The 13,925-nt window shown below is 52.1% G+C and overlaps 1 protein-coding gene across 1 annotated transcript; it reads left to right on the top strand.

Moving 5' to 3' along the window:
* The first annotated feature begins 3,935 nt into the window (after window positions 1-3,935).
* Window positions 3,936-12,730, top strand: GIPR (gastric inhibitory polypeptide receptor). Its single transcript, XM_053606156.1, is given in 13 exon segments — window positions 3,936-4,103; window positions 4,788-4,887; window positions 5,399-5,506; window positions 5,993-6,096; window positions 6,715-6,818; window positions 7,001-7,145; window positions 8,161-8,320; window positions 8,536-8,596; window positions 8,905-8,974; window positions 9,095-9,183; window positions 9,275-9,413; window positions 12,161-12,220; window positions 12,222-12,730. Coding segments are annotated over 13 exon segments (1,581 nt in total). The 3' UTR covers window positions 12,495-12,730.
* The last annotated feature ends 1,195 nt before the right edge of the window (window positions 12,731-13,925 follow it).

Genomic DNA, 13,925 nt, shown 5'->3' with positions numbered 1-13,925 from the left:
GGGTATCAGAGGAGGGGGCAGGATGCTTCTCTGCCTGAAGTTTCCAGAAGCTCTGATTATGGTAGCTGGAGAGGGCCTGTGTGGTCACCCACCTGGCCCAGTTGCCCCTATTCAAGACCTTGGAAGACTGCAGAGGACTCCAACAGGGCCCAGGCTCACAGGAGGCCAGGCAAGGACCCAGGCATCAACCTGCCCCTGCCTCTCCCCTTTCCAGTCCTCCACGTCCACCCATTACATCTCCCTAGAGGAGGTGTGAGGGAGGGTGCTCTCCCTCCCTTCGTCCCCCATGACCATCTCTCAGTTTGTATGTATTAGCTCTCCCCTCCCCTGCCCCCTTCTTCCCCTTTGTCTGTATATCTCTTTGTCTCTCTGTGTGTTTCTCTCTATTTCTTTCTCTCCTGGTCTGTTTCTCTCTTTTCTTCTGTCACTCTCTTCTCTCTCTCTGTCTTTCTCTGTCAGTCTCCATGCTCCGCTCAGTCCTTCTTGGTCCTTGGTTTCTTTTCCTGTCTCATTCCACTTCTTCTCCACTGCTTCTCCCTCCCTGCTTTCCAGCCTCTTCCCTCTGTCCTCCCTCCCTTCCTCAGGGAAATGACCTCCAGGCTCTCTCTAGTCAAGGAGACACTCCCTCCCAACCCAGCTTCTCCCAGAGGTGCCTAGCAGTCTCAGACCCCTTTCCCTCTCCACTCCTTGAATGGAGTCTTTCCCAGGACCCAGAGGGCACCAGGAATATGGGGCAGAGAGCAGGGAGGCCAGCCAGAGGCCAGGAAGCTGGGACCCTGGTCTCCCCTAGACTTGTCATCTCCTTCCAGCTCTGGTCCAGACCTCACGCCACCGCTTAATTCCCTGCCCTTCCTGGGGCCTCTGGGCCTCAATTTGTCCTCTGCAGAATGGGCAGATTCATTACAGTCCCAGGAGAGTGTGTGCTCATGAATGTTAATAGTATGATTAATGTACATGAATCAGTGGTTTGTGTTACAGGGAGATGAGGGTGCTGGGACCTGGGACTGGGCCCTAAGACTTCCCTGTCACAGACAGATGTTCTGTGGCAGAGGAAGAGCCTGGAAGTGGAGATTGTACTAATCTGTGTGATTCAGTGATGACCGTGAGACCACTCAAGGCTACAGTTCAGTATGTGACTGTGGGATGATGGCGTGTGCCCCCGTGTGTGCCTGTGTGACTGTGTGTGATGGTGAGAGATGGGATTGCCTGTGTGACATGCATATAAGTGTATGTGACTTGTGAGTGGGGTGGGTTTGTGGTATGATCACTCACTTAGTATGAATGCGTGAGTAAGGGCGACAGGGTGTGTCTCAGTGACAGTTGGGGAATGTGTGTTATTGGGATGTGCCTGTGGACTCGTGTGATTGCGTGAAGTGTGTAAGGATGTGAGAGGGTTCATAAGTATGCTCGTATAACATTGTGTGTGACTTTCAGCTTGTTCATGGAAGGATTGTGTGACTGCATGAATAACCACATGACTGTGTACCTGTATTTCATGAACAACTATCTCTGGACAAAACACCACAGTGAGGTGTTCCCAGGACCCCAGACCCTACACATACACAAACTACTCCTAACTTTTAATTCCAGACACCAGTGGTGTTTGAGACGTCCTGGCTCTGTCCTCAGGGCACACAGACCAGCAGGGGAATCAGTGTTTGTGATATGACCTAGGGATTGTGTAAATGTGTGTGTGATTGGTCATGTTATGTGATTGGTGTAGGGAAACTGTGTTTGTGTTGGTGTAGGAGCCCATGGCACAAGACATGTGGCTGTGTGTCACTGTGCATGACTATCTACCTGAGGGTGAGAGACTATGGCTCTTTGGGTGTGACTGTGGAATTGTATAACTGTGATTGAATGTGTGACTGTGAGTAACAGTGTGTGCAATTGTGTGTGTCTCTGTGTGGCTCAGTGTATGGGCTTGTATGTGATACTGTGTGAATGAATGAGCGATTGAAGCTCTGTGTGTGAGTGGCCAGATGGGACAGAGCTCTCTGTGGCTAGGGGGTTATGGGTGGGACAGTGAAAGAGACTGTGCACATTTGGTGGGGTGTCCAGAACTGCTCTCTCATCTGACCTTGAGTGACTGTGATATTCACACGACTATATTCCTGCTCTGCTCTGGCTCTGCCTCAGCTCCCCACTTGCTGTTCCCTAGCCCGCCCTGGCCCCGCCCCCTCCCACCACTCCAGGCTGCCAGCCCTGTTACCTCTCCCAGAGCCCAGAGGAGGCAGTGGAGACTGCGGAGGGAAGGGTGGCTGGACTGAGTGATCAGGAGCAGGACTGGGAACAGGTGAGGGCTCTCCCGTCCCTGTCCATCCTCCCCGCCCCCGCCCCCTTCCCCTCAAGCCTCTAAGACTATCTCACTGTTTCTCAGCCTGTGCTTTCATTGCTTTCAGTTCCTCTGTGCCCACAGTCTGTTCTCATCTCCATCTGCCTGTCTTCTGATGTCTCTGTCTCCATGTCTCAATCTCTGTTTAGTGTCTAGATCACGCCTCTCCACTCACTCCTCTTTGTCTCTTAGCCCCCATTTTTATCCCATCTTTCTTTTTTTTTTTTTCTTTTTATCCCATCTTTCTCTGTCCTTTGGTCTCTGGTCTCTTGCTGTGTGTCTTTCTGTCACTCAGTCTGTGTTTTTCTGTCGCTCAGTCTGTGTTTTTCTGTCTCATGTGTCTCTGACTCGTGTCTGTCTTTCTGGAGCTTGGTCTGATTCTCCCAGCTCTGCCTTTGTTCTATCTCTACATGGTGCAGCAGGGGCGGGTGTGGGATGGGGTAGGGTAGGGGTTAGATGGATTTCCAGGCATCTGGGTCCATGCGCATCTAAATCTGGAGTCTGGAACCTCTCTGTCCCTAAGTATTTGGATGCTGGGAGAGAGTTGTCCCAAGGACTCTGGGTTTTATCTACATCAGGGAAAATTATATGAGGTTGGGTTTCTTTTTGCATTTTGAAAATCCTTTGGCGGGGGTGTGGGACGGGAGAGCTGAGAAAGGGAAGGAGGGAGGGTGTGGGGAGTTAAGGCATAGGGTTTACCTTTGGGGGTGGGTCACAAATATAAAAGGGTCCTTATCTAACAAAAGCAATCAATGTAACCTGCTTCTGTATACCCTCAATGAATCCCCAACAATAAAAAAAAAATCCTCCGGTGGCGCCTGTGGCTCAAAGGAGTAGGGCCCCAGCCCCATATGCCAGAGGTTGTAGGTTCAAACCCAGCCCTGGCCAAAAACTGCAAAAAAAAAAAAAAAAAATCCTTTGAGAGGGGGGAAAAAAGTCACCAGGTGCAGTGGCTCTTGCCTGTAATCCTAGCACTCTGGGAGGCAGGTGGATTACCTGAGTTCAGTTGGGCGATCTGTCTGAGCAAGGGCGAGACCCTGTCTCTAAACATAGCCGGACGCTGTGGCCAGCGTCTGTAGTCCCAGCTACTCAGGAGGCTGAGGCAAGAGAATCGTGTGAGCCTAAGAGCTTGAAATTGCTGTGAGCTATGACGCTATGGCACTCTACCAAGGGTGACAAGTGAGACTTAGTCTAAAAAAAAAAAAAAAGAAAAGAAAATCCTTTGGGCTCAGAAAGTGGGAACTCAGATGTGCGTTTCTAACTCCTCTCCTGGGTAGGCTGATGGTTTCTATTCCCTGGTCTCAATGGCGGGCCCCACGTTCCCAGAGTCTCTAGGTCTAGCCTCCGGGTGACACTGACGCTTCCGCCTGAGCGCAGCTCTAGGGCAACCGCCCTGCTCAGCAAACACCCCCCTTCCTCCGCTGCTCCCCAGCAACAGTTGGGGGTGGTGGAATCACGCGTCAGATCTCGGCCCCACCCACCAGGAGGCCCCGCCCACTCCGCAGCCCCCGCCCCACCCCAAATCATCATTCGTGGGGATAGTGGGGGTGCTGCTTTCGAGTCCCCACGTATGAATCCTTGAGGAGGGGTGGTACTGGGGATGGAGTCGCAGGGCGGAGGACAGAGGCGTGACTTCACCCTGGGACCCTTCAGGCCGGACTGCTCCTACAGGACCAGAGCCTTCGCTGTCCTCAGGATGCCTAACTCACTGCCCTTGAGGCTGCTGCTACCGCTATGGCTGTGGGGGCTGCTGCTCCAGAGGGCGGAGGTGAGGACTCCAGGAGCCACAAGAGTTCAAGAATGGGAGGGAGGTCTGGGGACGTTTTTAAGTCTTCTGCCGCAAAAAGAGTTTTAAGACTGCTCCGTTTGCCCAGGTTCAAGTGTTTATCGTTGCTCGGGGCCCATCATCTTTCCTCCACAAATCCACCAGATGAGTTCCAACCATACTCTCTCCACTTTGCTTTCTTTCTTCTTTCTTTTTCTTTTCTTTCTTTTTTTTTTTTGAGACAGTCTCACTCAATCGCCCCGGGGTTGAGTGCTGTGGCGTCATAGCTCACAGCAACCTCAAGCTCTTGGGCTCAAGAGATTCTCTTACCTCAGCCTCCTGAATAGCTGGGACTACAGGCGTCTGTCACAACTCCTGGCTATTTTTAGAGACGGAGTCTTGCTCTTGCTCAGGCTGGTCTGGAACTCCTGAGCTCAATCAACCCACCCGCCCTGGACTCGCAGAATGTTACGATTCCCCCAATTTTCTTGAAGGTTTTCAGTCTTTAATATCAACTCCTTTGGTGGCTTCCAGGCACACCCAAGACTTCGAAGAAGTTTCCAAGACTCCCCAGCAAAAAGGGACCCCTCTTCAAAGTCTCTCTGGGGTGTTTCTGGCCCACACGACCAGAGCTTCCCGGGGGCAGGAGTGGGTCTGGGGGGTTCTTCTTTCTCTCTCTCTTCGTAGACAGGCTCTGAGGGGCGCACAGCCGGGGAGCTGTACCGGCGCTGGGAACGGTACCGCAGGGAATGCCAGGAGACCTTAGAGGCCACCGAGCCACCCTCAGGTGAGACCAGGAGAGGGGAGGCAAAGGGAGAGGAGCTGAGGCTGAGAGAGGTGGGCTTGGAGCAGGCCTGAATGCAGAGAAATCGGTGGCTGATATGTGCAGGATGGCAGAGGCCTGGGTGAGTTCTAGTCTCCGTGGGAATTGTCTAGACGAGTATGGTGGGAACTAAGACGGGACCACGATTAGTAAGGAAGGCCTGGGAAGAAACTTGAAATGGGGGGACGCTTGGGCTGGGCCTGCTCTGAAGCGACCCTGACTGGAGCCAGGGTTTGAGGTGGAATCTGGGAAGAGTCTCTCTGGATGGAACGAATCAGAGGCTAGGATTTGCTGGTGGGAGGAGCCTAGGTGGGGCGGGGCTTGAGGGCTGGAGGGAGGAGCTTGTGGCAGAGCCAGGACAGGACCAGCCCTAGAGGGCGGGGCTAGAGCTGGGCAGGTTTATGGAAGGTTGAGAGATAACGGTCCCAAAACTCAGTAGGTTCACCCGGTGTCTGGCCCCTATACACACCCTCAGGCCTCGCCTGTAACGGGTCCTTCGATATGTATGTCTGCTGGGACTATGCTGCATCCAATGCCACTGCCCGTGCGTCCTGCCCCTGGTACCTGCCCTGGCATCACCACGGTGAGGTGCTCCTAGGACCCCAGACCCCACCCATACACAAACTGCTCCTAACTTTTAATCCCCGACACCACATCCCTGAAGTTCACCTGCACCCCTCTCTTGGTCCTCTCTGGCTGGGTTTCTTCTTCTGTCTGTCCAACCTTGGCTGTCTCAAATAACCTTGCTTTTTTGTTTCTGTTTCTGTCTATGGGACCACGGGGTTCTTATTTTCTCTTTTCCTGAGTCTGTCTGTCTCTAGATGTCTTAGTCTTCCTGGCCTAACTAGCTTTATAGTCTTGGACAGTTTAACTTCTTTGTGCTTCAATTTTCCCATCTATAGGCTTGTATGAATGTTATATTAATATATGTAAAATGATTTATAGGAGTTTATCATTATCATCATAATCATCACTTTGGCTCTCACTCTCTTTCTGCCTTGTCTCACAGTTTGGCTCTCTGTCTTCTCTCTCTCTGCACCTCTTATCCACAACCTTGTTTCTCCCCCAGTGGCTACAGGCTTTGTCCTCCGCCATTGTGGCAGTGATGGCCACTGGGGACCTTGGAGAGACCATACCCAGTGTGAGAACCCAGAGAAGAATGGGACCTTTCAGGTGAGAAGAGACAAGGGATTTAGGTTAGGATGTCCAGGGAGAGGTGAAAAGGCAGCAACTTAGGCCGAGCTTGCTCAGGACTCTGGGTTGCAAGTGATAGAAATCCAACTCAGACTTGCCTAAAGGAGAAAGAAAGAGAAATGTATTGGCTTATTTGATTGAAAAATATAAGACAACAGCTTCAGGCAATGTGAGATCCAGGTGCTCAAATAATGTAGTTGTGAATCTCTATCTCACCCCATGTTGTGACTCTGTTTTTCTCTGCACTAGCCTTATCGTCTCTAGGGGGTAGAAAAGATGGTTCCCATTAACATCATGTTCACATCCTACCAACCAAGTAACACTGGGGGAAAACTGTCCTTTGTTCTCAATAACTCATAATGTCCCAGGATTGATGTGTGGTAGGGGTATTGGGGGGTGTTAGGTAGAATGCTCTGACTGGGTGGCCATATGCCTACCTGGAGCTGAAGGGTGATTTCAGTCCCACTCAAACAAGGGTACATGGTTCCCCAAGAGAAAATTAGGGTGCTGGGCAGAAAAAAAGAGTAAATGTCCTTCCAGCCCCTCTCTGAGCCTGGGGGAGATCTGAGCCTTGTTTCTGTGCTCTTGCCCCACCAGGACCAAAAGCTGATCTTGGAGCGGCTACAGGTCATGTATACCATCGGCTATTCTCTGTCCCTTGCCACGCTGCTGTTAGCCCTGCTCATCTTGAGTTTCTTCAGGTGGGACCCCTAGCCCTGAGTGGTGACAGCAGAGACATGGGCCTGTTCATCCAGTAAGGTGGGATGGTCAGACTCGACCTACTCCAAGCATCCACTGGTGCTTGCGTGGAAGCTGGAGGTAGTTAAAGGGGCTCCGTATGTGACTGACGACAGCTCTCCAGACTGCCTCCCAAATCCCCTAGGCGGCTGCGCTGCACTCGAAACTACATCCACATCAACTTGTTCATGTCTTTCATGCTGCGGGCGGCAGCCATCCTCACCCGAGACCGTCTGCTGCCTCCACCCCGCCCCTACTCTGGGGACCAGGCCCCTACCCTGTGGAATCAGGTGTGCATTCTCAGTCTGTCTCTCCAGAGGGGAATCTGCCTCCCCTGGTGGGACCAGGAAGGTTCCAATTCAATTAGTACCTCCTATGCTATCAACTGTTTAACTCTCTTGACTCCTCCAGAATACATTTGGAGGGGGATCTTCCCAACTTAGATCCCCCATCATTGAATTCTCCCAGTCCACCTCGCCCCCTGTTTTTGAGAGAGTCTCACTATGTCACCCTCCGTAGAGTACTGTGGTGTCACAACTCACAGCAACCTCAAACTCTTGGGCTTAAGCGATTCTTTTGCCTCAGTCTCCCAAGTAGCTGGGACAACAGGCACCCGTACCCGCCACAACGCCCAGCTATTTTTTTGTTGCAGTTGTCATTGTTGTTTAGCAGGCCTGGGGCCAGTTTCAAACCCACCTGCATCAGTGTATGTGGCTGGTGCTCTAACCACTGAGCCATGGGCGCCAAGCCCCATCCCCCTTTTCTTGGAATTTTCCACCCCATCTCTCATTATCTCATTCACTACATGTCTTTTCCACAAATGAGAGAATCCATCTGCTGGAGGTGACAGGATAGGAGAAATTAACTGGTGGTTGCGGGTGGGGGATGTGGTAGGTATCAATTTGTTACTGGGAGACTAGAGGCTGGGAGCAGAAGTGGGAAGAACTATCTAGCAGCAAGTTGGGCCATACCAATTGCTAAGAAGTCATGGACTGGGAAAGTCCATAGGGTGGTAGGAGAGTTCAGTTTTTAGAAAGAGCTAGGGTGGCCAAGGCCATATTTGGGGGGCATAGGGGATCTCTGATGGCATAATTGAACATACAAATTGTTAAGGGGAATGGAGTGGGAGAGTCCATATAGGAAAAGAGCAGGGTGAGAGAAAGCAACACAGATACCCTACACTGGAGACACAGGTGTGGGAGAATATTTGATGGCAAGAGATGGTCACAGAAGGGGTGTTAGGGGAAAGTTTGGGGACACACCAGCGGCTTTGACTGCCCCATCCCCTTGTCTGGCCCTCCCTAGGCCCTAGCTGCTTGCCGCACAGCCCAGATCGTGACCCAGTACTGTGTGGGCGCCAACTACACGTGGCTGCTGGTGGAGGGTGTCTACCTGCACAGCCTCCTGGTGCTTGTGGGGAGCTCCGAGGAGGGCTACTTTCGTTGCTACCTGTTCCTTGGCTGGGGTGAGCCCCAACCCGGTCCCTACTCAGCCCAGTGCTCCTCGGTTCCTCTGCTCCCCCAGCTGCCCTACTGGTCTACCTCAGGGGGTCTCCCCCATTTGCTAGGCTTCTGCCTCCCCACCCTGACAGAGAAATTCCACGCGTCTTGGGCCTGGCGGGGCCCGTGCGCGCGCTGACAGCTGCGGTGGGGTGGGGGTGGGGGGTCGGGGTCTGCACAGGGGCCCCCGCGCTTTTCGTCATTCCCTGGGTGATCGTGAGGTACCTGTACGAGAACACACAGTGAGTTGCGGGGGTCTGGGGTGGGGCCTGGGAGGTGGGCGGAGCTTTGAGGGACTTGGGCAGGTTGTGATGGAAATGTGGACAGAGTCTGACGACAACTTAGGGTTTGGGGAAAATGTGGACCGGGTCTAAAGGAAAGGGAAGCTTGAAAGGGTGTTGGAGCACTGCTGGCAATGGGGATGGGTTGCGGTCTTGAGCTTTAAGAAATGTGGGTGGGGTCTTAAGAAAGCGGGTAGAGCCTGGAGAGTGAAAGTGCATGATCCAATGAGTCTAGACTGGTTTCTCTTCGCCCTATTCCGCCCCCTCAGGTGCTGGGAGCGGAACGAAGTCAAGGCCATTTGGTGGATCATACGCACCCCCATTCTCATGACCATCTTGGTAGGGTCAGCCCTGCCTCATTCTAGCTGTCCTCTGGGATTTTCCATTCTGGGAAGTGGGTTCCATGTCCTAACCCCTCAACGGGACCGCGGCTGGTTCTACTTTTGTCTCTTCCTGCAGATTAATTTCCTCATTTTTATCCGCATTCTGGGCATCCTTTTGTCCAAGCTGAGGACACGGCAGATGCGCTGTCCAGACTACAGGCTGAGGTGAGGGCTGGCGGTGGGAACAGAGGGGAAGGGACCAGGTGCAAGTTGGGGGACCTGGGACTGCATGACTACTGCTGCCCTTTCTCACCAGGCTGGCTCGCTCAACGTTGACGCTGGTGCCCCTGTTGGGGGTCCACGAGGTGGTGTTTGCTCCTGTGACAGAGGAACAGGCCCGGGGTGCCCTGCGCTTTGCCAAGCTCGGCTTTGAAATCTTCCTAAGTTCCTTCCAGGTGCCCAGGCAGGGTGCAGAAGCCACACTGTTCCAACAGGGGCCCTCCCCTCCAGAGGTCATGAGGGCTACTGTGATCCTCTGGCACAGCCACTGAATGGGGTGTGAAGAAGAGATTTTGTTCTTTTAACACAAAATACTGAGCCAGGGTTGTCCTGGGCTGGGGACCCAGCAGGGACCAGGACAGGGAAGACTGCCTAGGCCAGAGTACTGCCTCCTGGTGAGCAGTGAGGTTTTCAGGCTGGACACAGCTGGGTCCACATTCGGATTCTGTTGCTTGCCAGTTGTGTGGCTTTCACCTCAGGGGGTGGGACTAGGGAGAGGCAAATGAAGTGCCTAAGATGGAAAATTTAAGGAGGTGCTCATTCCAAATTTTTTTTTTCTTTTTGCAGTTTTTTTGGCCGGGGTTGTGTTTGAACCTGCCTCCTCCAGCATATGGGGCCAGTGCCTTACTCCTTTGAGCCACAGGCACTGCCTCATTACAAAATTTTAAGACATGGTGGCTCATACCTATAATCCTAGCACCTGGGGGGTCCAGGTGGGTGGATTGCTTGAGCTCACAAAACCAGTCTGAGCAAAGTGAGGCTGAGGCAAGAGGATTGCTTGAGCCCAGGAGTTTGAAGTTGCTGTGAGCTATGATGCCACGGCACTCTACCCATGGTGACTGAGTGAGACTCTGTTTCAAATCAAACACCAAAAAACAAATGACAAAATTTAAGGCCAACTCTGCACTTGCTTGCCTTGCCCCCATTCCCACCCTGCTTCATCTTGTTAAGACTGAGTTTCCTGGCTCGGCGCCCGTGGCTCAAGCTGCTAAGACACCAGCCACATACACCTGAAATGGCGGGTTCAAATCCAGCCCAGGCCGGCCAAACAACAATGACGCTGCAAACCCCCCCCCCCCCAAAATTTAGTTGGGCATTGTGGTGGGTGCCTATCGTCCCAGCTCCTTGGGAGGCAGAGGCAGGAGAATCGCTTGAGCCCAGGAGTTGAAGGTTGCTGTGAGCTGTGATGCCACAGCACTCTACGCAGGGGGACAGCTTGAGGCTCTGTCTCAAAAAAAAAAAAAAAAAGAAGACTGAGTTTCCTCATCTCTAAAAGTGGCAACAATACCAGTCTCTTACAAGCCTCTTCATTCATTAAATTCAGCAAAATATTACCGAGCACAAATATACACCAAGCACTATCCCAGGCTTATAATTGGGGTACAGCCAAGAGCCAAATGACACCTCCTCTCTAGTGGGAGAGGCAAAAGTCTGGGGGGAAAGTTCCAGGAAGAGAAACACCAAGTGCAAGATCCTTGAGGCAGAAGAGCAGCCCCTGTGATAGAGGAAGGCCAGTGAGTCTGAAGCATAGGAACCTGCAAACCAGGAGGAATGGGGGCATGAGGATAGGGAAGGGAGGGTCTTTGGGGGCCAAGTGAGGACTTCAGCTTTTCCTCTGCTCCAAGCAGAAGCCGTGGGATGGTCCTGGGCAGATGGATGGCATCTGAGTTAGATTTTAACAGCATCATTGAAATTAATACTAAGATTAGTGTCTTAATAATAGTACTTATATAGCCAGGTGCAGTGGCTCACACCTGATAATCACACTTAGGAGGCTGAGGCGGGTGGATCGCCTGAACTCACAGGTTCAAGACCAGCCTGAGTCAGAGTAAGACCGTGTCTCTAAAAATAGCCCGGTGTTGGGGCGGAGCCTATAGTCCCAGCTACTTGGGAGGCTGAAGCGAGAGAATCATTTAAGCCCAAGAGTTTGAGGTTGCTGTGAACTATAATGCCATGGCACTCTACTGAGGGCGATATAATGAGACTCAGTCTCAAAAATAAAATAATAAAAAGTAAATTTAGGGGCGGCGCCTGTGGCTCAGTCGGTAAGGCGCCGGCCCCATATGCCGAGGGTGGCGGGTTCAAACCCAGCTCCGGCCAAACTGCAACAAAAAAATAGCTGGGCGTTGTGGCGGGCGCCTGTAGTCCCAGCTGCTCGGGAGGCTGAGGCAAGAGAATCGCGCAAGCCCAAGAGTTAAAGGTTGCTGTGAGCCGTGTGACGCCACGGCACTCTACCTGAGGGCGGTACAGTGAGACTCTGTCTCTACAAAAAAAAAAAAAAAAAAAAAGTAAATTTAGATGTAGAACATCGATAAACTTATGCAGCTAAAATTTGTTCATAGTTAATTTATTTTATTTTATTTGGTTTTTTTTTTTTTTTTTTTTTTTTGCAGTTTTTGGCCGGGGCAGGGCTCCAAGCCGCCACCTCCGGCATATGGGGCCAGAGCCCTACCCCTTTGAGCCACAGGCATAATTAATTAATTAATTAATGATATATGATAAATTAAAATAAGATTACAAAAAAGAAAACTGTTCTGTGTGCCAGGTGCTACAGCTTTTTACATGTTAATACTTTAATTCTCACAACCACTGCTAGATTACTTACTGTTCCATTTCTCAGATGAAGAAATTGAGCTACAGAGAGGTTAAGCAGCTTTCCCAAATGGGAAGTGGGGAGGCGGTCCTACCTCCAGGGCCTGCCCGCCGCCACCCCGTACTGCTCAGCTATCCTTCCAGGGCAGTGGGGGTGGGGATGGTGTGAGTCAGAAGCCAATGAGAAGATAATCCCAATAGCCTGGGACCAAGGTGACGGCAGCTGGAGTGTTTTGGGGCCTAACAAAATTCTAGCTCATTATGGGGATGATTACAATCCTGCCTCCACCCCAGTTTTAACACTCCGGTGCCTCCTTGCCTCCTCCGGCAGGGCTTCCTGGTCAGCGTACTCTACTGCTTTATCAACAAGGAGGTACGAAGAGCCCTGGCTCGCCGCCTGCGCCCTCTGGCGGCAACGCGGGGGAACGGCGCCGCCTCTGAGCACCATCCCGTTGCAGGTGCAGTCGGAGATCCGCCGCGCCTGGTATCACTGCCGCCTGCGCCACAGCTTTGGCGATGAGCAGCGCCAGCTTCCAGAGAGTGTCTCTCGGGTCCTGCCCTCGGGGTCTGGCCCAGGCGAGGTCCCCACCTGCCGCGCCTCGTCCTTAGGGACCCTCCCTGGGCATGGGGATGAGGCCAGCCGGGTGTTAGAAAGTTACTGCTAGGTAGCAGATTCCTGTCAGTTCAGTTAGTGCCTATTGTGTGCTAGGCCCAGTGTGGGGGCCGCTGGGAAAATGGGGGAGAAGGAAACAGGAAAACAAGGTCCCTGCCCTTCTGGAGATTACAATGGAGTGGGGGAAACAGATGGTGAACATAAAACATCAAGTTACATGCATGCTGTGGAATGGCTAATGAAGGGAAATTGGAAGGGGGCTAAAGGTGGTCTGGGAGGCCATCCCTGAGGAGGTGACATTTCAGCCATGCCTGAAAAAAGTGAAGGATACAATTTCAGTAAGAATTGGAAGATTGGGGCGGCGTCTGTGGCTCAGTGAGTAGGGCGCCGGCCCCATATGCAGAGGGTGGTGGGTTCAAACCCAGCCCCAGCCAAACTGCAACAAAAAAATAGCCGGGCGTTGTGGCGGGCGCCTGTAGTCCCAGCTGCTCTGGAGGCTGAGGCAAGAGAATCGGGTAAGCCCAAGAGTTAGAGGTTGCTGTGAGCCGTGTGACGCCCGAGGGCGGTACAGTGAGACTCTGTCTCTACCAAAAAAAAAAAAAAATGAATTGGAAGATTGTAGGTAAAATAAATAGCATATGCAAAGGCCCTGGTGCAAGGAAGGAGCTTGGCCTTGCTCTGCTTGCTTTGCTGGACTGGAATAAGTTAAAGCCAAGAGACACAGAAGTGGGCACAAGAGTTGGGATTTAATTCCAGGTGTACTGAAGAGTCTTAGCAGGAGTGTCTCTGGGCTAATGTTTTAAACAGATCCCTCCACCTGTCCTGTACAGGAACAGAACTCCTAACAGGGGCAGGAGTGGAAGCGGGGAGCCTAGTGAGGAGGGGGCGGCAGGCAGGAAGTGACAGTGATTGGACCAGCATGGAGGACAAGCAGGTGTAAAGCAGTTGGATTCTGTTGCTATTTTAAAGGTAGAGATGAGGCTGGGCACAGTGACTCCCGCCTGTAATCCTAATAGTCTGGGAGGCGGAGGTGGGTGGATTGCTTGAGCTCAGGAATTTGAGACCAGCTTGAGCAAGAGCAAGGTCTTGTGTCTACTAAAAACAGAAAAAGGGCGGTGCCTGTGGCTCAGTGGGTAAGGGCACCGGCCCCATGTACCGAGCGTGGCAGGTTCAAACCTGGCCCCAGCCAGCTAAAACAGCAATGATAGCCAGGCATGGCGGCAGGTGCCAGTAGTCCCAGCTATTTGGGAGTCTGAGGCAAAAAATTGCTCAAGCCTAAGAGTTTGAGGTTGCTGCGAGGTATGGTGCCACAGCACTCTACCCAGGGCAATAGAGTGAGATTGTCTCAAAAAATAATTAAATAAAGATAGAGATGAGAGGATTTTGTAATGGATCACATGAGAAACATGTAGCAAAGAAAGAAGCCAAAGACTGGTGAAGAAAGATGGGAGAATTGGGTTCAGGGTGTGAAGAATCAAGAGTG

This window comes from Nycticebus coucang, chromosome 10 (genome assembly GCF_027406575.1).
Source record: "Nycticebus coucang isolate mNycCou1 chromosome 10, mNycCou1.pri, whole genome shotgun sequence".
Taxonomy (NCBI): domain Eukaryota; kingdom Metazoa; phylum Chordata; class Mammalia; order Primates; family Lorisidae; genus Nycticebus; species Nycticebus coucang.
The sequence above is the reverse complement of the archived record's forward strand: the minus strand, read 5'-3'. Positions and strand labels throughout refer to the sequence as shown.